The 24519-nt window shown below is 38.4% G+C and overlaps 1 protein-coding gene across 1 annotated transcript in view; it reads right to left on the bottom strand.

Moving 5' to 3' along the window:
• The window catches only part of otud7a (OTU deubiquitinase 7A), a 52927-nt gene extending 29375 nt beyond the window's left edge, over nucleotides 1–23552 (bottom strand). Inside the window, exons 1-6 of the mRNA XM_066701879.1 lie at nucleotides 23404–23552; nucleotides 8071–8253; nucleotides 7234–7452; nucleotides 4160–4261; nucleotides 2300–2427; nucleotides 895–1007 (exon numbers count right to left, since the gene is read on the bottom strand). Coding sequence (XP_066557976.1) covers nucleotides 895–1007; nucleotides 2300–2427; nucleotides 4160–4261; nucleotides 7234–7452; nucleotides 8071–8253; nucleotides 23404–23488 — 830 coding nt within the window. The 5' untranslated portion in view covers nucleotides 23489–23552. The remainder of the gene's footprint in view (nucleotides 1–894; nucleotides 1008–2299; nucleotides 2428–4159; nucleotides 4262–7233; nucleotides 7453–8070; nucleotides 8254–23403) is intronic.
• Between the last annotated feature and the right edge of the window lie 967 nt (nucleotides 23553–24519).

Below are 24519 nucleotides of genomic sequence, written 5' to 3'. Positions count from 1 at the left end.
ATACAGAGTACTCAGGGATGTGCTGTTTTAAGGTAATAGTAGTAGTAGTAGAAGTAGTAATAATAATAATAATAATTAATCAATCTTTTTAAGATGCTTCTCTGCATAAATCTGCTTTTGTATGTTTTATTTGTGAAAAACACTTTTCTTCCACCATATGTATACTTTTTAAAAAGATAGTCCTGAAATGCCATAGTCCTGGAGAGTTTATAGGGATCTGTAATGCCTCTATGGCTCAACACGTGGCATCAATGATCAAATGACTGTGGTTTGTTACTACAGCTCAAGTGACTTAAAAAAAACATTGAAACTCTGCAGGATAAAGAATAGCATCAGAGACTGAAGGATGGTTGTGAAACGGTCTATACACTATAGAGAATGGCACATGCTACTGCTTTTTCAATTGCTCACTTAACGCACGTGATATTTTTATACCCATCAGATCTGTTCTGAATACTCTCAGTGTAAGCATTGCTCCATTTTGATTTATTCCCAGGTGTGAAAAAATGAAAAACTTGAATAAAAACTACAAATCTGAAGTACTTACCATTATTTCCTATACCAATAGCCAAGAATACTAAATATAATATAGATATTATATTTACTTTTTGGGTGTATATGATGTATTTTCAACCAAACTTCATCCAAACCTTCAATTCAACTATCTTACATTGACATAGCACGCCCATTTTGTGTAAACATCTCAAGGCACTTTGGACAGTCGACTAAAATCCAATCTAAACCTTGTGGTGCAAAAAGTCAAAGCCCATTATTTGGGAAGGCCCTCTGCAGGAGAGGTGCTCTGTCTGTGAGACACAGGCCAACTGAGAAACACAGAGTGAGCAGCTGCCATGCGACGGTGAGATTGAGGTGTGTGCTCCCGAGGCCTCTCACCCGCCACTGGTGTTGCCGTTCTTGCTGAAGTGTGTGCGAGGCTCACTGGAGGCCAGCTTTAACAGTTCATTCCACTCCCGCTCCCACTCCTCCTCCGTGTACACCAGCCCTGACTGGGACGAGAAAAGGCAGCGATTCAATACCTGAACAGCAATAACAACAAAACACCCCCACTTGGGTTTTCAGATAATGACCTTCAATGACCTTCAAAAACACAGCTTGCACAATTCAAAAATGTGCTTTCTCTGTATTACTCTCAAAGCACATTCTGGGGACATTTAGTTTACTTCCGACTGATTGTATTCAGACCTTTCAGGAATAAAGAGTGCGAGTAACAAATTCAAGGCATGGATTTCTTAAAATTCAACCTGCATCAAATTGTCAATGCTCATTTAAAGAATAGTGTTTCTGGAACATATTGTCTTAAGATACTATTACAGTGTGAACCAGGCCTGTGTTCTTGGCATCAGATTTTAATTTCATCAATCTAACAGTCTACAGAAACTGAAAACCAGCCATCTGCCACATTGATATGGTAAATAAGATTCATAAAAGTACATATTAATTTAATATCTAGGTTATAAATCTGAGTTAAATACTCCCAACATGATTTAAAATGCCATACACCAGGCACCCTGTTTTATCAGTACCATTCATATTAATACAGTTGAGGTCATTACAGAAACAGCTTACGTCAGTACCCAATGCAATTCCTCAAACGCAGCTGGACTAATCTTTTAAATGCACAACTGTAGCGAAGGCCTTTCAATTTAATTTGGAAGTGGTGGCAGTGCAAATCCCACAGGGACAGCAGCCATTCTAAATAAATCACCTGTTTTCCTGCACACTCCTCCACCCTCAATGAGAGAAAAAGGACATCCGATTTAAAGACATAAGTGCTTTTCCTTACCTGACCCTAACGTGTGAAGTTTTACCCTTCAGAGAATACATATTCCATTGGTGATTCACTATTACCTGCCTCCCAATATCTCTTATCTCCACAGTTTAAAAACTGGGAATTGTGAGTTGCTTTATAAAATCGCAGTGTAAACTAAAACTATATAAATTTGCGTTAAACGGTCTTCTCAAAATGTTTTCTGTAAAAATTTGAATTAACCAGACACACAGAAATTAACTGTAAATATGTATCTTAAGGGAACAAATGTGTGTGAAATCTGTCAGGGTCAGTTAAAACCCTTTTCATAATTTTATTTTCTAAAGCCTTTTTGGAAGTTTTCTTCACTGTTATCTTGTGTTCAGACTAAAAAGCACCTCAAAAAGAAGAAGAGTAGCATTAATGATTATTAGTTACAATCCATTTGAGTGACAGCGGGGTGACAGACTGCTGCGTTTCAAATGCCCATCTCGTTGTGATGTGCTGGAGGCCTGCGTCTTACACACCAACCTCCTTGTTTTGCTGCGTCTGTTGCCATCGCCACCGCCTCTTCAGCGCTTCTCTCTCCGCTCCGCTCTTCATCATGGCGTAGAGGGACTTTCTCAACACCAAGTCCCTGTCGTGGAAGCCCCACATCCCTGTAACACAGGAAGCCTCTTTAACGCACTTAATAATGCATTGACATCCTCGGAGGGTTCCCCGGCAGATCGAGCAGCGGAGGCCTGTAATGACTTGTTGTGAGGCTGATAAGAGCTGAGACGATCTTTAGCAGACTGTATCTTTATTCTCTCCCTTGCAGATAAAGGTCATGATTTCTCATTCATGTTCTACCAGAATGTATTACTTCATGTTGTTGATGAAGTCAGATTTGGTTTTATTGTTTTAAAATGAAATGCCCATTTAAATAGTACAAGGTAAAATCCTGCTACCGAGTATTGCCGAAGTGCTGGAAAAAAGGGATTTCATATTAATTTGCATAATAATAGAATAAAATCACATAATAAAATACAAAATAAAACCTAATAAAACCTGACTGAGAGTATGATTACAATGAAATGAAGGCCAATTTAACACTAATGGAAACTCTTTCTATCCTAAAGTTGTATCAAAGCATTTGATTTATTTTTATGAGATAAATACATTTTTATTTATTCTGAATGTGCAATAGGATCGTTTGAAGAGGGCTTGTGAGGCTGACATTAAAGCTCTACTCCCTACTCTACTCACTGAATGCAGTGTACTATGCTGCAAGAAAAGTCCGATTCTACATTAAATCAGGCCAATGTAATTTTCTCTTTCGTCTTGCAAATGATGGTCACAGCAATGATTTCAAGCTCCATCTCTCTCACCCCCGATTGTGAATCCCTGCTGCACTTGTGAAAGGTGTCATCAATCTCTCCAACTCGGTGGCTGGTCACAGGGGCTCAAACAGCCAAGACAGGCATTAGAGTTTTACCCCGAAAACCCGTTAGCTAACTGCAAAGGTGTTTAGAAAGCCAGCAGCAATCCCAGTAATGCAAGTTGTTTCAAGCCCTGTGTTCACTAAAACATTTATGCAGTACTTTGTATAGCCAGCCATGCACATTTAGCCCAGAACTATGTTATTATATAACATGGTGGTTGAGTGATAATGGTGACTTCCACAAAACTAAAAATATAAGCTTGCTTTATTTTCTGCTAGGGAAAACACTTTGTTCTGAATTTCTATCCGATGCCCTGCTTTATTTAAAGTTCCTCTCCAGGCTATTCTTGTGAGAAGTCTGCTTCTTTCCTAAGGATGATATTTCCCAGCAAGCAACCCCAGAGGAAGCATTACGCTGTAGCCTCTACCAGGCAAGTCCATTCATTCACCTTTCATTAGCAATTTCAGACATGGCTTGTCAGACATGCCTCAGATCTTAAGAAATCTGGTTTTGCCGGTCCTGTCTTCTATCTCACTTCTATCTCTCTCATCTCCTCTGACAAACAAAGTGATCTAAAGTGTTCAGCGATGCAGGAGCTATCATACATAATTCCTGACTCAGGCTGTTATTTTGCACTGCATATTTCTGTGAAGAGGAAATACAAGAAACTCTCAATTAGGTCAGCTTTGTGATTATATGAAATCCATTCTGATCAAGCACTTTTACCTACATTACATTTTCTGTATTTGAACTTTGTACTATTTTCCTCCCTAGTTATGATTTTCAATATTTTTAACTGTAAACCATACTTGAGCAAAGGGAAATGATTAAAAAAAGGCCTCAGAACTAACTCTCTATATTTCAGTTACAGAAATGACCAAATTAATTTCTAATGGGAGGTTTCTTCAAGTAGCAAACAGCTGAACAAGGGCCAGAAATCTTTTGCTTTGTCTCGCGTCAATCTTACCCAATGAAGCAGCGTGTAAGAGGCAGTTTCCATCCCCTGTTGTGGCCAGTGGAAGAAGCCGCTTGCAACTGGTACACATTGTGGACCACCAGTTCAGACGACCTGGAGACAGAGAGAGATCATCAGGAGCTCAGTTGCCATTTCAGCATCAATAAATGTTATAAGAGAGAGCACAAAAATAAATAAAGCTGGTGAGTTTACATTTCACATAAACACCCTGACAACACAATGGGATTCAGCTAAAACTGAACACATTCACAGGCCTCTAATACAACCAATTTTTCTGCAGTACTAGGGAAAGGGAGCAGACAATACAGAACACACAATAGGCCTTACTGGACACTCAGAAGGGAAGATATGCTGGAAAGAAATATGAAAAATAAAATAAGAGTACACTAAACTGAGCTGGCTGCAGCTAGAAAAAAAAATGCTCAAGACAGCCTTTAAAGTAAGAATGAACACATCTTTCACAGGATCCGATGCTCTCCAGGTTTGATCCCACAGTTCAGAACATTCCAAGGCCTAAAACAATATTTGTTGCTCGCTGGCTCTGTGTTTACACTGCATTTCACACTTAATTAGCTACAAGAGTAGCCGTGGTGGGTGTTCTCTCTGTTACACTCTCACTTTTCTGCATTTGAACTGTAGGCGCTCTATATCAAGTCCCTGCAAGTGTGCTGGTACTCCCATTCAGATTAAAAACTACTGTTTGTATTTTCTTTCTGAGCTACCAGAGACACACATTATTTGAAGAGCATTCTCATTGTTTTCTCTTTTTCCTACACTACCCCTTTCCATGAAATTGTTAAACCTACGCTTGCTGCTTTTTACTATATATATATATATATATATATATATATATATATATATATACACATTGTTGATGTGCTGCAATTACACATCAACCTTTTAAACAAGATAGTTTCTCCTAAGCTGTGCCATTTAAACCGAGGAATTTAACCGACTGTAATTTCTTTATCACATGTTAAAACTAATAGCTCTACCGCAATGTGTTAAGACTACTGTAAATTAAATATATTTTGAAAATCTGAAAATTATCAGACTGAATATCTTATACATTTCTCTCTTCAACCAATCAGGTACATGCCTTGTGCTGTGTTCACTATTTATTTTATTTATTTATAAGTCAGTGAAGCTAGGTGGCTGACACAAAATAGAAACTCAAAACTTGTTCTAAAACTTCTGTGATATTTTAAAAACAATCCTGCAACTCAATATGTGAATGGTACTGGGGAAATAATAATATAAAGAAGAATATACCTAATTTCTCACACCAAGCTTTATTCTGGGTCTCAGTACACTACAGTGCCCTTCAGTGAATGGACAATGAAGCAAGAAAAGGGACAGCCAGTATCTTTATTAAGGTTGATATGGGATCTACTTCCCAGTGGTGCTTGTAAGGCTATTCATCATCTAGTAATGCCCTTGGTGGAGGACCATGGATGAGAGAGCATCTTAAAGTAAGCAATGCAATGCAACCAGAGCCTATTAAAGACAAGCGCACAATGAGAGCTTCCTGTGGAAACCAGCGCTGCAGTGAGAATGTCAATGATTGTAAGCGCTGTGGAAGAGAACTGGAGCACAGAGCCCGACTGTCGCACTGCCCAAGCCGGCACCCAGAACCTGCTGGGAGTGAGAGAGAGGGGCGTCCAGAACACGCTACTTCACAGGACAGCTACTTCCATAGGACTCAGAAGTATGAATAAATAAATAAATAACCTTTTAGGCCTCACAGTAGGCCTGGAATTAATTCCACATTTTCAAGATGTCATAACGGAATATGGTGAATTAGGCCTTATTCTTACTCTTTAACCAGGGGACTCCAAATATCTTGTCATGATTAATATTAATATGTTGGTCTTCAATTAAAGTTTCATTACTTTTCCAGTTAAGTCAATATTACTGATACTGGTTTTATATATTGCAATAAACGTAGAATTCCAATATGACTGCAAAAAATAAAAAATAAAAAGGCCCTCCATTCATAGTACTATATCACAGCAATATATTCATATACGTGTGTGCCTACTAGTCTAGGAAAGAACAACTCCAGCATTTGTATTTTCTTTTTACATCTTTGCAGCTTTTGTGCTGGGCAGTGAGATTAAACCAGAAAAATGGGATCTTGACTTTGTGAGATTATTATTTTATCCTGCTCAGGTTTACTTCAAGAATTCAGTTACCCTTCATCCTGCAATGCTTTGTGATCTCATAACTAATTTATGAAGTGCATTGTAGCTTTCAAACATATAAACAGCTTTAAATAACTTTAGTTTTCCCCTGCTGAATTTGGAAACTTCACACAGAAGCTGTCTGGGTACAGAAATACTGCCTGGCTATTCTTAATTTTCACAAATTAAAGATTCATTAAAAAAAGTGCTGTTTGCAAGCTGACATCCTTTAGCTCAGTATCCCATTCCTGAAGGGAAGATATAAAACACAGAAACACTCACGATGGTTGAAAGAAAAGGGGATGTTTACCATGATCTTAATAATAATTGGAGCAGTTTGTATTTCCACTGTCAGATCACTAAGGATTCAAATTGTTTTCTTATGAAACAAGAAGCAACCAGAGATGGGAAGACAAACAGTTTCTGTAGATGCATAATAATGTCACTTAGAACAAGCACATCTTTGATCAGAGATACTCAAAGCCTTGCATGTTTCGGAAGATGTGGAAGAAAATAATTTCTGTCTAAATAAAGGGTCTCTTCTCAAGTTGGGATATACAGGGTATGCCAGATTTCTTTTATACTCATCTCTTGTTTCAATATAGTCCATGTACATCCAAAAGAATTTACACATGTGAAGAACCTAAAAAACTCTCCCATATCCTTCACTAAATGTGGTTTTGTGGTTATGAATGTACTGAGGCTTTGATGCAGTTGCTACAGCAAAGCCACAGGAGTTGCTACCCCTCTAGGTATCAAATAAAAATGATTATAAAGCCTGTGAGAAAGCAGTTAATGATGCCCTGAACTGGGACATATCAGCTGACTGCAGTGCAGACATTAACAAAGTGTCAAATACTGAACAGTTCTGATGCCCCTCACCTGCTTGCTCTAACGCGACCATGGTGGATTGCTCAATGAGGTCCCGCTCAATGAAGCTCCTGAAGTCTTCACTGTAGACACTGAGGTCAGGCAGCTGGAATGTGTAGATGGGCATCTCAAGGGGGAACTGTTCGCTGTTGCACTCACTGGCGACGTGGGAGCGGGCCAGGGACACGATGGCAGAGCTGGCGTGGGAGATTCCCCGAGAGAGGCGCTTCTCTGTCAGGGAGTGGGGCGGGAGTGTTTTAGGTAGAGGAACAGGTATTAGATACAGATATATATATTTTTTCTTTAAAAGTAAAACACCATCCTTACTGCAATCACAAGTTCAAAATGAAACTTCAGCACTTCTGTTGTTGGTATTCAGAAGATGTGATCTACTTATTAAAGGGCTGTGGGGAGCCAGCTCAGGTAGGCTGAATATACTGATGAGCATTTGACTAGACATACAGTTAAAATGTCTAAACAGATTCATGGTCATCTGTAGTATCTAGTATGTAGTATGCAGAACTGGACACAAGTTTCCCACCCCGGCACCCATTTCCCCACAGTGCCAAATCCGACAGTGAAGTGAAACACTGTATCCTCTTACCTTTGTTTCATGACTGTCAGATCCTACAAAGATTTATTATACTAATCAGCCCCAAAGGGATCGAGGAATAAAATCAGCCCGCAGGTTGTCTCGGGGTCTCTGGGCTGCATTTCACACACTCCCGTTGCTCGGAGTTATAATTAGTTCTGCTGCTATTTCCCAGCTAGACATTGCTTCTTGATTAAAAAGTAAATTTCCCACCAAAATAACTCTCCCCCTCGTGTCACCCAGAGGGCACCACCAACCTTGAGCAATGTCATCCTGCCTCTGCAGACATGGCCGCTCGATCTTGCTCAGGTGCTGGGGGGTGTCTCGCTCCTGCTGCTTGTAGTAGCGGCCCTCATTGAAGACCTGTGGCAGGTTGGCAGTGTGGACCTGCCGGAGCTGCTCATAGTCATTCAGGGCAGCGCTCAGGTCCCAGTTTTTACCTGGGAGAAGAGAATGAGGGCATCAGAAGACTGCTGAACATACACAAAGAGAATTGCTTTCCAAGTGCTATTCTTGTTAAATATATGAATAAAATGCAAAGCAATTAAACAGTGTAAAAAGATTAAATTAATTACATGGCTGTTCTGAAGATTGAATAGGCATGGGAGGGTAAAAGGGAAGTTAGTTCCTGAACAATGTAGAAATAGACAGCACAATGAAAATTTATGGAAATGGCCTGGGAAGAAACAGGCCTGTGGCTTCACTAATGTGGGTGCATAGCTTTTCAACTGACATATTTTAAGATAAAATAAACCAAAAGAATCAACAATGCGGTCAATAACCAAGTGACTGATCTGGGGGAAACTGCAGCATTTCAGACTGGTTGGACAATCCAACTATATGACGTAAGACAAATAATGTAAGTTCTTCTATGTAACTTCAGGAGTTATTCTTAAAACCCCTTTCACTTCATTGGGTTAAAAGTACTCCCTGATAGTTAAACGTAAAAATGTGCTCACCTAATGCCCTGCCATTGTTCTCATGACAGGAAAAGTAAATCAAATTTGAAGGAACCTGGCAAATCTACTGGCAAAACAGTGCAAAGTAACTGGTTCAGATATTAAATGATATTTCTCAACTGCCTGAAACATTCGAATAAGTGGAGAATTTAGCTTGCAATACAGATACAGATGATTCACAAAATCACTCCGTTCCAAAACTTGTTCTGCTACCAAGAATCAATTGCACATCTTCACTTGCCATAATTAGTATTGATTATGCTTGATTTTTCCAAGGGAAATCAAATCCATGACTGATTGAGAGATGCCAACTAAATTCAGGATTTTCCAATTTATTTTAAATTTCTTCTTCATTGTCAAAATTTATAAATAACCCTCCACAGTGCTTTTCCTCATAGTACTTGTAGTTGGATAGCTCTTTTTGAGGCAAGTGAAAAGATCTGAACAGTGATTTGGAACAGTAATTTACCTTGCTTACAATGAGGGAAAAAAGTATTTGATCCCCTGCTGATTTTGTACGTTTGCCCACTGACAAAGAAATGATCAGTCAATAATTTTAATGGTAGGTGTATTTTAACAGTGAGAGACAGAATAACAACAAAAAAATCCAGAAAAACGCATTTCAAAAAAGTTATAAATTGATTTGCATGTTAGGGAAATAAGTATTTGATCCCCTATCAATCAGCAAGATTTCTGGCTCCCAGGTGTCTTTTATACAGGTAACGAGCTGAGATTAGGAGCACTCTGTTAAAGGGAATGCTCCTAATCTCAGCTCGTTACCTGTATAAAAGACACCTGTCCACAGAAGCAATCAATCAATCAGATTCCAAACTCTCCACCATGGCCAAGACCAAAGAGCTGTCCAAGGATGTCAGGGACAAGATTGTAGACCTACACGAGGCTGGAATGGGCTACAAGACCATCGCCAAGCAGCTTGGTGAGAAGGGGACAACAGTTGATGCAATTATTCGCAAATGGAAGAAACACAAAATAACTGTCAGTCTACCTCGGTCTGGGGCTCCATGCAAGATCTCACCTTGTGGAGTTTCAATGATCATGAGAACGGTGAGGAATCAGCCCAGAACTACACGGGAGGATCTTGTTAATGATCTCAAGGCAGCTGGGACCATAGTCACCAAGAAAACAATTGGTAACGCACTACACCGTGAAGGACTGAAATCCTGCAGCGCCCGCAAGGTCCCCCTGCTCAAGAAAGCACATGTACAGGCCCGTCTGAAGTTTGCCAATGAACATCTGAATGATTCAGAGGAGAACTGGGTGAAAGTGTTGTGGTCAGATGAGACCAAAATCAAGCTCTTTGGCATCAACTCAACTCGCTGTGTTTGGAGGAGGAGGAATGACCCCAAGAACACCATCCCCACCGTCAAACATGGAGGTGGAAACATTATGCTTTGGGGGTGTTTTTCTGCTAAGGGGACAGGACAACTGCACCGCATCAAAGGGACGATGGACGGGGCCATGTACCGTCAAATCTTGGGTGAGAACCTCAGCCAGGGCATTGAAAATGGGTCGTGGATGGGTATTCCAGCATGACAATGACCCAAAACACACAGCCAAGGCAACAAAGGAGTGGCTCAAGAAGAAGTACATTAAGGTCCTGGAGTGGCCTAGCCAGTCTCCAGACCTTAATCCCATAGAAAATCTGTGGAGGGAGCTGAAGGTTCGAGTTGGCAAACGTCAGCCTCGAAACCTTAATGACTTGGAGAGGATCTGCAAAGAGGAGTGGGACAAAATCCCTCCTGAGATGTGTGCAAACCTGGTGGCCAACTACAAGAAACGTCTGAGGGTTTTGCCACCAAGTACTAAGTCGAAGGGGTCAAATACTTATTTCCCTCAATGCAAATGCAAATCAATGTATAACTTTTTTGAAATGCGTTTTTCAGGATTTTTTTGTTCTTATTCTGTCTCTCACTGTTAAAATACACCTACCATTAAAATTATAGACTGATCATTTCTTTGTCAGTGGGCAAACGTACAAAATCAGCAGGGGATCGAATACTTTTTTCCCTCACTGTACATACTATGTGGTACCTGTTTTGGAAATGTTTTTATTGATTGGCATAGGTCCCATATTTTTAAGAAAAGGTATTTATTTGTAATGTATTATACAAAAGGTTATATATTTTGCTTGTTCCACAGCACTAGTTTCCACACTGTGTGAAATACAATAGTAAAACTAAGTTACAACAGAACACATATTAAAAGAATGCTACGGGAGGACACCAGCTAATCCAATGAAGGAAAAACTGTAAATTAATCTAGAATGGGCTAAATGTTAAATTCCAAGTACTGGAATAATGCATCATGTAATAATAGAGTCGTAATATTGCACTGCCTGTGAGATTGTAGAAACGTGTGTCATTCCACCATCATTCAACAGCTCATCATTCTTAACTTTGCTTTGCGTGCTGATCTACATTAACAGCACATCTGGGAATAATATAACCTTGCCATCAGATTAAAAAAAAAAACCTCACATGCTGCAATGATCTACTGTAGGTCTATTCATAAGAGCATGTTCTTGTGTTGCCTCTGGACACACACATACACACACACAACAGCAAGAATTACCAGAGAGGTAGTAATACTGGAATACTGTGTGAAAGTATTATAAGGAGTACATGGCAGCCATTGCAGTATTTTTAGGAACATGCTGCTGATTCACACTATATACACCCTAAGGACAGAAACCAGCAGGGTCCCATTACACAACTGTTAAGTCTAATGTACAGAAAGACTTGAATCCAATGAAGGAGCCTAACAAATGCAATCTACTCACTTTCACTCAAAGAATCCACTATCAAAGAGAAGAATTAATAAAGTGAATATGAACTGCAGATACTGTAAGGAGGTATTACATTGGTAAATACAAATATAGGTCACAACCATTATAATATATAAACCATGAAGAGAAAACTGTAAACACATAATTGTGACCTAATTAAAGGAGGTAATATGTCCCCTGCACTTAACTTGCCTGAGCTCTGTACAGTGGCAGGTATAGCTAAATATGCACATGAGCAAAAGCAATGTGGTTTGTCACGACACACGTTATTTCCTGAAGTGAAGCGAGGTGTGAGCTGTAGAACACACACAAAAACAGGGAGCTGGAGTGTCTGCTTCACAGTACGTGCCATACTGTCATTTCCTTCACTTGCAAAACAAGTTGAGAGCATAAAAATAAATTAATTACATGCCATGCAGGTGTTAAAAGCACAATACTTAAAACTATGGTATTTTCCAATGGTATATATAGACCAGAAATATATATATATATAAATGAAATATGTTACACCACAATTATTATCTTTAATTCCAAGTAAATCTGTACAATGTCAAATCTGTTTATTATATATAGATTTTTTTAAAGAAGGGAATAGGGGTGTATGGTTGCTACTAAAGAGGAACCCACAAAAAAGAAATGAAGAAAAAAGAAGAAAAAAAACCACTGAACTGCTGAGTTAGCTGAAATATCCAGATTTACTCTCTCTCTCTCTCTCTCTCTCTCTCTCTCTCTCTCTCTCTCTCTCTCTCTCTCTCTCTCTCTCTCAGTTTCCGGTATGAAATTAGTTGCGGACTAAATCTGTTACCAGTACAGGGAGGAGGGAAACGTACTTTGGCAGTATACAAACCACAGGTAGTGCTAATCAATTCAAAGCATACTAACAGTAAAGATACACCATTTGTAGATACATCCTGGCATGTGTATTACACTTTTAAAATGAAATATCACACATTTTGACACTTATTTTATCCAGTTTCAGTCAGTGAGAGGTTTCTTTTTTAAAGACAATGTCTGCCTAGGATTACTATATCAACCAAAATTGAGAGGTACCTGACAAGTTTGTTAACATAACTTATGTTGGGTAGGTGAATGACACTGAGCTAGACACTCCATTGGGAAGGCTGGCTTCTGTAAGAGACGGTGACGCCAAGCACAATTAAGTGGCTGTCCCAAAAAGCCGACAGGAACAGAAAAATGTGTCCTGATCAGAGATGTAATGGACTACAGAAGCAACTTCAGAGGAACAGCTTGACTCATCAGAAAGAGCAGATGTTATGGCTTCTGCTGTGAGAAGAGTACTGAACAATGCAAATCCCTGTGGATGAGAAGGAAGACTGACTCTTAAAACCTGCATGCAATGCACTGCAGGTTTATTAGCGATAGATAGACAGATAGATAGACAGACAGACAGACAGACAGACAGACAGACAGACAGACAGACAGACAGACAGGGACAGATAGAGCTATCTTATGCTCACTTTATTATTTTATTAAATTGTGAATTTACAATTACCACACACCCCAATTGATTAACTTCTGTTTTTAAAGATGGACAAATGCATCTTAACAGCTCATGACAATGAAAATGAATGTCAATACACTGACAACACACCGCAAAACAAATCTCTTATTTCAACAATATCAATGTATTAAATTATACTGAGAAGGATTCCAAACCCATTTGATATATTAATAATTAGTCCATGGCCTCCGATTTCCTACTCAGCAGGACAGACCATGTGTTTCAACCCTGTTGGAGGAAACATGCCAAATTCAACTTTGTTAAGAAAGGTGTTTCAGAGATTTCCCGATTTTGCTTTGGAGTCAATTAGCTGGTGATAGAGATAAGAGACTCATTTCCAGTAAAGCAATCATACTCAAAGTGTAGACACACAGCCTGTATTTTCCTCTTCCCACCAATCGGAAGCAGAATAAATATTGAAAATGTAAGTGCCCTTTTAGGTAATATCACCAGAAGGAAGCTATGCACTCAGACAATTTAATCAAGGAAGACAATTCAGTATTGCATTACATTTTAGATGCTTTATGGTTATCTTCTTTATCTTATAAAGTACAGTCAAAAGATACCAGAGAAAACACAATTATGGCTAGTGTCTAATTTTTATCTTTTTATATGGCAAGCCAATGAACCATATTGAATATATTGTACAAACTTCCAGTTGTTGTCTCTTAGCAGGGAAACCCTGTTTCCACAACCTGAGTTAAGAGCATCTGACAAACAATTAAATGATAAGTAAACAGCCCACAGACACAAATATTCAACAAGCTACAATACTTTTACTTTCATAAGTGTTATCCAGCCTACACAGTTTATAATTAGAAATACTGGTGATGATAACATAAAATACAGTATTGCAGTAATTTATCCTAGGGAGAAATATATTTCAAAACAGTCAGAACTGTAGTTTACTTAATCTCTAGACAGAATTGATATGCCTCATTTTGTAGACTTGTAAATTAGTAAAATCAATACCGAAGTCCTTCACATATGTCATATGACCCACCAGACCAACCAACTCCAAAAAAAGTTTTCACTGATGTTGATTACTGTACATGCAAAAAATGTGTTTTCTAACAATTCAACAAGTTTGAATAGAAAACAATTTCTGCTGTTAATTTCAGAGTGTGGGCCCAGATGAATATTTGAAAATCTAATGAAAAATTACACGTGGTCAGACAAGCTAAGGTTATCCTACCATGTGGACACCGACAGAAGCCCTCCTCTGAGGTTCCTCGCAAATTGTCATCACAACAATTAATCTTAGTTTCACGTTTGTGAGTCATGATTATCAGTTCAGATTATCTAATTACCCCACATGGTGGCACTATGAGCTCTGCCAATGCTCCATTAACAAATTACCAATGATGCCGCCTGTAGCCTTTTAAAAATTAAAAATAAATGTATAATCCATAAGGTCACCAAGTTGCCTGTGATTTTGATTTGGTGTGCATGTAAATTCAAATCATCCTAACAGTAAAATCCTATGAAACATCACTGATTTAATGTCAAAGGACTTCAAAAGGCCATACATACAATTTATTTTAAATATAGAAAAACGACTCACAACCGCAAGTCATAAACTGAATGAGACTTGCTGTCAGCACACTTACTTTAGTATATTGCACAATAAGACCACTATGAATCTACAATTAAATTAAATAACATAAAACTTGAATGGGGAAATACAATATTTCACAGCCTGTTCTTTGCAACAGTATGCATGAAATCTAACACAATCGCATACACATCATCATGGAGTGTGTTGGGTTTCACTAAAGGTTGTCATAAAGCAGTCCAGCAGTTTAAAAATATAAATGTACCGTTCTGAGTGCAGTGTATTACTTACAAAGAAAGTACATGGACTCTCAAGTCATGCCCCCTGTAGGATTTTAGGTACAGACCTACATCCTGCTTTTACCTAAACTGTATCACTCTGTTACTAGCCTCTGTGAGCAGTAAACCAATTACAAAAAAGAGAGGCTCTCATATTTATGGTGCCAGGGGGACCCCATTGCAGAGAACCATGTTTAGTAGGGTCCTCTAACTGTGAACCAATGTCTCTGTAGAACAAATAAATATTGAGATGGTATTTCACAGTTCAAGGGAGTCGCCACACTTCACTACAAATCTAAGAAAGGCTGTTGATTCTAAAGCCCACTAACAGTAAAGCCATGGATGAGTATTTGACAAAACTAATATCAGCACTCAATCTACATGTATTTTCTGAAAATCTGAGTTACATTTGTAATTGATATGAGCTATAAAAGAAGGGATTGTTGGGCTCCATTTTACCCCTGAAATGAACTTTCCAAAGACTGCTTGTGCTTCCCCCAAAGGCCTGTTTATGTTTATAAGCCTGCCATTTTGCACAAAAGCTCCTGAGGTACCAAACCTTAAGAAAGATATTGTCTCTGTCCCTCTTTTTCAAAATGTTTAAAGACTAAACATCGACCCGACTAATACCCTCCGTGTTCCTTCCTGACAGTTTAATAGCCTTCTAACTGACTCTTTAGTTTCCACAGCTGTCTGTTTGTCTTTGTTTACATCCAGCAAAGTCACTAGACAAGCATCTCTCAATCTCTGTATAATACATGGGACATCTTTTGTTTTTTGTAATCCTTACATTTCAAATCCATCTTGCTTGTTTCCTCCTGACCATAAGGCTGACATTGAAATGTCCACTAAGTCCTAAAGTATATTTTGAAATGTCCTAAAATGCTTTCATTTCAAAAGCAAATGAGATATTGAATTCAGGTATTAATGGAGCCTTTGTTTTGGGGGGGGGGGAGATAAAACAAATAAACAGCATGGTGCTAAAAATGTGGCCAAATCTCTTGAAGGCTTTATAATTGAGAAAATATTACAATTTAAACAACATTTATTACTGCCATGGGATTCTGAAAAAACATCCCTACATTATATTTACAGAATAAATTGGGTTTCTATTTATACACTGAATCCCCTGTAATAACTGTCACTTGGTTATCTAGTTTATAGTCTAGTCTAGCTTGTAACAGACAGTTTAGATAATATAATGTATTGCTCACATGTGAATAATAACATGGAAGTAGTTTGGGATTTCTTAAACTAATGAGGCAATTAGGCCACAATAAACAATTAATCCCTAAATAAGCAATTAAATGGTCATTATTTGTGATGGTTATGTGAATTGCAGTAATAAAGGTTTTAGTCAGCGCACAAGCTAGTCATCTTGCATCTGCTAAAGAACAAAACAATGGGTTTTAATTTAATTGCACAATTTTTATTTTGTAAGTTAACACTGTTATTAACAGTAAATGCACATGCTCGAAAAAACTTTCCAGGAGTTAATTAGTCCTCAACGCTATAAATTAATTAAGGAAATACTAGATTATTATGGTATCTCCAAATTTAAATGTATCATTGTTGTTTCCCATTATTACGAATGAGAAACTGAACAGATTTTGATTTTAAATTTTAAATTGCAAAGTATTTTAGTTTCCACGGCCTTCCTTTGGAGCTAGGAAGCAACACATAATGATTTTCGGAACACCTCGAAGCTCAGGTTTGGCAAGAATTCAAGGTTTTCATCTCACATGAAACTTATTTAATTTGTGCTGCTTCAGCTTGTGCACTTTCATTTCCACCTGCTCAAATATAAAGATATTGCTGTTGCAGTTGTTTAGTTATTACGCACATGTATTCCTGAGTACACATATAATCTTCTTTCACAGCTGGAAATACATTATTATTAATATTATTGATATGGTGTGTTTATTATTTAATGTAATTCCTGTCAGAACTGGAAATCAAATGGATGGTACCTGCTGCCACTTCATCAAGCAAGCATTACTTTTAGTTCTAAAACTGAGCATGAGAGTCAGACAGCACACAACTTTTGATGGATGACAACAGGAAAGCAAATATAGACAACCATCTACAAACTGGCAACTTCCTACTAACTTTATTTCCATTGTCATAGTTATTTATGTCACATTATTAAAGCAATATTACAGTTTCGAATGCACCCTCTGCTACTGCAGTGTGTGGATAAGGCGATTTAAGTTGTGCTTGGTTAGTCATGCTCACAGCTAATTAAATTATTTAATTTAAATACATTATTAGATTTTATTTTTAATTAATAAATTAAATAAAAGTGATGTACTCTGTTTAATGCAAATCTTAGGACATACATTTTACCTTGACAACCTTTTTCTAATTGTGATTCTTGTCATGTTTAAAAGTGTCTACTGGGATTGATAATTCTGATATCTGAACGTCTTTTCAGTGGGTGCAATATTTAAACTGTTCTGTTTTCTACAGAACTTAACAACAGTATAAGCAGGACTTCAGTAATTATCTAAAGTAGGCCTCTTAAGGGCTCGAAACAGGGCTGATGTATAAAGACATTGGCACGGCAGTCTACGTCTGCAATACACCGATGGTGCTCGTATCCATGGAAACTGCCCTTGCCACCACATGTATGAAATAGCGAGGGATTCTAGGGGAAACCCCAAAGCCTTTACTGAGGAAACAACACAGGCCCCCACAATACCAGATAACAGCAACAATACCGCTGTATTCCCCTAGAGGGCAGCCCTTCACATTTCATCTACAAAGCGTATCTCAGCATCCTCGCCAGGACAGACGCATTTCAGCAGTGAACTCACTAGCAAGGCAGGATGTTCTCTAGTGGGCTATGAACAGTAACTTTCTGCTCTTTCAACATTTCAGTACACTCTCTAAAGGTTAAACAGGGTCTTCACAGATCTCCATTAGCAGAAACATAGCCCAATACACATATCCAATATGTCCATCTCTGCATTAGAATGAAATGGAGGAATGAAGCTGATATTTTAAGAACAGCACTTCTCTTAGACAGTGGGCTGGAAGTAACATCATCAATGAGAGATGGGGTAAAATGTACTCTATGATAGGTTAAGCAGCATTGAACTGATGATCAGTGATTGAGATACAGAGGATGACCGATAGGCATTACCACACACACACGCACGCACATGCACACACACGTGCACACACACGCACACGCAGAGTGTCTGCCTGGTGATTCCTGAAACAGTCACAGTCACACCATTCGACTGACTTTTGTGGAACGATCCTGTAATCCGAAATCAGGACAGAACATGTCTGAAATCCCACCTCGCCTCACTTACATTCTGGAAACTACATGAGGAATTTCAAACAGGGACAAAGAGCTATAGGATGCAATTTCCATTATTAGATTCTGGAGGAGGTGAGGGTGGTGGAAGAGGCCTGTTAGGAAAAGGCTTCACAGGAAAAGCGCCATTATCCACATTCATATTCTATACGTGATTATTAGCTTCAACTTAAAAGGGAAGGGAAAGAGGGAGAGAGAGAGAGAGAAAGATAGAGAGAGACGGGGGGAGATGGAGAGACAGAATGAGAGGGAGAGAGAGAGAGAGAAATCCACTTCAGATTTACATAAGTACATTGCTATGACTCTGAGGAATCTTGAGTCATAAGTCGCTCTCATTCCAGGATTTAAACATCAATTCTTTCACAGCTTCAGAATTCAATAACTGTGTATACATGGTTTTGTAATAGTGTAATTATCAATTATGTAGCTTCCATTCCATACATGATGCAAAGTAATTGGAAGTGAAAAAATGGTGTAGGAATGGAACCAAAGAGGTTACGTTTAAAAGGGATAGCCATTTCCCCTAGATGTTTACAGAGGACTGTGCAAATGTGCCAACAAAAATGGGAATTCTAAATGTACAACAACCTATTTTTAGAAATATAAAACCTCTCTCCGAATCATTATCCTTTCATTCATCCCTTAACTTTTTCAGATGTATGTATGTGTTTTCAGCCTAAAATTGTAAAATATACTTTACACCACTGCTTTCACTTGCACATAACTGAGAATGATTATATTCTGACAATCTGCATGTTGGAAATGCTTATTTTACACACAATTACATTCAAGACCTACAAGTACCTACAACTACCTACCGCTGGCTTTCCTAGCTTTCCTTTCGGAGTATTGAAACTGCAAGAACACAATAAGCACACACCTCACCAATGGAAGACCAATATATATATATATATATATATATATATATATATATATATATATATATATGTGTGTGTGTGTGTGTGTGTGTGTGTGTGTGTGTGTGTGAGTGTGGGTGTGTGTGTGTGGGTGAAAAATGTCAGATGTGTGCGATACATAAGAACAGATTCTGTATCAAACTGAGTTGAACTGTCTAGCTTCCCCACCCCCCAGCTCTTGATTACTATAAAATATTAGGTGCATTGCAAATGTAATGATGGATTCAGAGGACTTACTATCAGTTTGCCACCCTTTGCCACATGTATCAGAAATATACAAACACACACACACACAAATTCTCTTGTGAGTCATGTACGCTTTATTTGTGCCTGCTGTATTTACTTTAGCGTTGGCGCCTTGGTGAGAAGCGGCATATGGGCACAAATTAGCGCCATAATAGTAACGAATTCAAAATTAAATATATCGTAAATGCAAGATGTATAGAATTGTACACAATTGGCTGCCTGTGGTTGCGATGCTGCGATCTTTGCTTTCGCCACCGGTTTCATTGGATTTGCTCTTTTTTTGTCGTTTACGAGTTTCGGCACCGTTTTGCTGTGAGGGCGGGGCTTAGAGGGAGGCGTCTCATGGCTCTCCATTGGTCCACCAGGATTGAGTGACGGTTCTTCCATTTTTCTTGTTTACGATACATTCTATTTTCAACGCGTTACGTAAGGCGCTAATTTGAGCTCATAGGTGGCGCCTCGTTGGAACCCTCGAGTCTGTGGGGGCGTGGTTTGCGTTGCGTCACGCGATGACGCTGTTCACCCAGCCCAGTCCCGGCGCGTTCATGGTCACATTGAAGTCACCAGGTTGCTCAAAAGATTTAGGCCGGGTCAAAAAGCTGCAATAGTTGCGGAAGGTCGTGACTGTTAATACCCTTATATTTGATTCATTTTGATTTACCCTCACATGAATACATACTCTGTTATAATGATTTTCATTAGTAATTCCATCTGTTTATGCTACATAGGAGTCCTATTGCTAAAGTTAGCTTTTCTGGAATAGCATTAGAAAATAAGCAGCAAAATACATCTAGGACCAAAAATAATAATAGAAACAAGAACATTTTACAATATTGGCACCAATTCTTAATTCATTGATGTATGAATACCACAGTAATGACGCATTAATACCTTATGTAATTATTATTATTATTATTATTATTACTCATTCTTAGCAGACACCCTTATCCAGGGTGACTTACAATTGTTACATTATATCACATTGTTTTTACATTTTACCCATTTAAACAGCTGGGCATTTACTGGAGCAATCTAGGTAAAGTAGACTGCTCCAGGGGTACAACAGCAGTGTCCCCCACCTGGGATTGAGCCCACAACGCTCCACTCCAGGGTCCAGAGTCCTAACCACTACTGCACACTACTGCCCATTAATCTGAGATCTGTTGTTAATCACAGGCATAACAAGGTTAGGGACAGAGTGACAGATTAATATCAGAATTTGGTAGAAGTGCATGAGGTATTCATATGTTTTTCCTATAGGATTCAGACGTTAATTAATTATGAATTGGTGCCCATTACTGTCGTATTACCATATAAATAAATCTTGTTATTTTTATTTTTTTTTCTAAAAATGGTTGTGGTTGTGTATATCAAATATCTAATTCAGTGTAACCAACTCTATCAAATTAACATGGCTCTAATACTAATCTCTTTAGTCTCCTATCTTAAAGTCTCCAATGTCTCCTAGTTATCTAGCCTCCTTTTCTTTATAAGTTAAATACTGACATACTGAATACTTTGTTTTTAAAGACTAATGAGTTCAACAGAGAAAGCGATCTGTATTTTCTCAGACATTGGTTTTGAAAGGCCATATAAAGTGTTATTACAGAGGGACATTCTTCCCATAGATTGGATTGATCTTTATCACTGTTTTTATTGGAAGATTGCTGCTCCACAAGATTTACAACCTCTGTTTAACAGTTGCCTGCTGCTGCACATGAGGATTGGACATAGGACGATGTACGATTTATTTACAATCATGTGTGCTTTATGATAGTGATGATGATGATGATGATGATGATGATGATAAGAATAATAATAGTTGATGTTTTTTCTATTATTATTCACATAAAATGTATTGAAATTTAATATTAATAATTTTAATTAATAATTAATTAATAATTAATAATAATTAATATTTAATATGTGTCCACTTTCAGTTGAGTTTGTTGTGGTTTCAGGCCAAGCAATAGCTCACTTAATAAGACTTTGCAGCACGTTCAATATGTAAATCAATTTCAAAATGTAAAGATTTTAACAAGAAAGTCATAGTGAAAACAAATTTAAAGACATGAGAGGTTGTTGTTATTTTTACCTTATTTGGTTACATTGGAGCTCCAAACTATTATTGCATTAAAAGTATTGATGAGTTTTAAGAGCAAAACAGCTGTTGTATGATTTCATTGAACTGTTTTGGAGGAGAATGTGTGGGCAACAAGAAAAGAAAAAAGAGCAGATGTCAAAAACAGGAATCGCTTACAAGAGAGAGAACTGAAAACAATTGAAAACTTCAACAGTGGAAAACATCTTCAATGTAAATTAGTGAATTTTAAATAAAAGAATAAAGAAAACACTTTTTTTTCACATATATTTCTATATATAAAAAATGGTTTCCTTGTTTTGAAATGAATAGAATTAAACTGAAGACATTAGTAGCAGATTGCAGGGGATTTGAGGATTTGATAAATTAATGATTTAAACCAGCAGTTCCCAAACTGCACGAGCTGACCCCAAGGGGTGTGTGAAAAATAAAATATAATGGCGGATGTAAGCGATTCCCCGCCACCCCCACTCTTCCGCTATTTTGGCGGCTGCACCACCCCAGCCACGCTAGTTTGCTGGCACGCCCCCCGCCCCCGCCGCTCTCACGCTATTTTACCGTGAGCTACTTTCCGGCGGGGGTACTCAGCCAAATTCTGGGTGGCAAAGGGGTACTTGGGTTGAAAAGTTTGGGAACCCCTGATTTAAACTATAGTAGCTTTAGGGGAAGTAAAACGTATTTACATACCCTAATCTGTTTAGGTATATCCATTTGTTTGGTGCTTTTTATTTCTTTACTGTCATTATATTTTATTGTTTATTTAATTTATAGCAGCATACATATTTCCACTTCAAGGCCTTTTGGCAGATAAGGTACTGGGAATCAAGGAATTAAACATAAGCCTTCCAAGGAAAATAAATACTGTAAAACTGGCACCTGCTGCTACAAACCAGAGTGTGTTCCCTTGAATAGGTACAGGAGACTCACTTAAGAAATATTAAGTCAACTAGCTGTGGAGGCCTCTAAATCACCTCTTTAGTGACAACACAGTACCACCAACCAGTGAAAAAAGTCAAAAGCAGGTCAAGTAGCAATCAGAAGAATTGTTCATCGATGACCTATGACAATAGCAGCCCTGCCCACAGACCTCTTGAAACTAAGGAACCCAGAAAATAACTCTGCATGTAACACATTGTACTGTCAACCGACTTATGGTAATTTAGTGGAAAATTTACGAGAAATATGTTTATGCAGTTGTTTTGGAAAAGTTTGATTTCTTTAACATATTAGTATAAAATTTGTTAGCGCTGTCAGCTACATTGTATTCAGACATAGGAGTTAACCAGCGATGATAAACACGTAGAGAAGACATCTATATATTTCTTTATCAAAAAAATTAAATTGATTGCAGTGCAAAGAAGTAGCAAAGCAGATTCAAATGTATGCGCTCTGATCACAAGATTCTGCCTATCGCACTTTGTTGTTTTGGAAAAATAAATCTGCTCAGGTTTCGGCTCGATGAAGACACTGCTCCAAGATTAGAAACATTCTATGCACTGATGTTATTTTTTGGTTTTTTTATCTCATCACATGCAGACCTTTTATAGTAACTGCAGATGCTCTATCACGTAACTGCAAGAAAACATTAAAAAAATATGAATACTGTCAGCAGAGAGTTTGTAGCAGACTTTGAAACTCTGCAAAGTTGTTGAAAAATTTCAAAACATTTTTCATTAGTAAGGAATAAGGGGGGGTAGGCATGCTTAAGAGCTGGTAACACTAACACAGGAATGTGTTTATACAAAACACACACCCGAAGCAGAGCTGGAAAAGGAAATTCACATTCACGTTGAAAGCAAAGAATAGTGTGCCTACTATTCACCCACAGTGCTGTCTGGCTCCTTAGACAGTTCAATCAACAGCGGCTCCAGTGTTTCTTACCTTCCAGCAGGTCTCTTGCCAGACCAGGTTCAGCCCCTGTGGACCGAACGAAGTCTGACAGGACCGCGTCCATATCCAGAGTCATGTGATCATGTGGATGTGCTGCCCAGCCTGCAGCAGAACCCTTCGTAGTCGCCAGGCTTTTAAACTCTCATCTGGAAACAAGGAAAAACAGGATTAAATGAAGGGAAGCACACTTCCACAGGCTTTCCTTTTCATACACATTCACTCTCGATATAAAATCGGGTATTCTTAACTAGGAGCAGGTAGAGAAACTGCCTGGTGAGCATCACCAGTGACCAATGTGGCATGCATCTAGAAAAACCCTACATAGTCTACCAAGTTTCAACACTTCCAGCTGCTGTGTACTTAAGACACTGATCTTCAGTACATGCTGTAAGAATATAATTCACATGCATATTTAGAAAATACAAATATATATAGAGAGAGATAGACAGATATAGATATATACACAATGACACCGTCCAGGGGGGTTGGTCGTGTCAGTCCAGGAATCAAGGGGGAAAGCAGGACAACAATGCCCTTCGTATATGATCACTGGACTCAGAGTTATGCCACACAAAATAAACTCCCAGCCCGGGTTTAGGGCACTGACTACACTTTTCTTCTTTTTCCCCTCTTTGTATTTTGACCAGTGCTCGGGTTCCCAAATTAAACACTTAGCATATGCTCCAGTTTGGTTGGCAGCCTCGTGGTCATTATTCAAAATGGAGGGTTGTTTTCTGTAACCATGGTCGTTGTCTGGTCCAGGGTTGTTAATTCCTGATTGGGTTCTCATACAATCGGGGTCGTTAAGCCGCTGTGCTTTGTTCACACTCTCTCAATCACACTGACCCACTCCAGCACTCTTCTTGCTTGACAGTTTTCCATGCGTCCCTGGTAGCACCCTGTGAGTCACATTATACATATATCTGGTATATTATTATTATTACTAATAATAATAATAATAATTATTATTATTATTATATAATCATCATCAACAACACCACCACCACCATCAAAAACTTGAAAAGGGTTGGATACATCCGTATGCAAGCACAATATTATTATTATATGTGTTATATCTAAGTGAGATCCAGTTCATTAGCAGGTTCT

The sequence above is a fragment of the Amia ocellicauda genome, chromosome 4 (genome assembly GCF_036373705.1).
Source record: "Amia ocellicauda isolate fAmiCal2 chromosome 4, fAmiCal2.hap1, whole genome shotgun sequence".
Taxonomy (NCBI): Eukaryota; Metazoa; Chordata; class Actinopteri; order Amiiformes; family Amiidae; genus Amia; species Amia ocellicauda.
The sequence above is the reverse complement of the archived record's forward strand: the minus strand, read 5'-3'. Positions and strand labels throughout refer to the sequence as shown.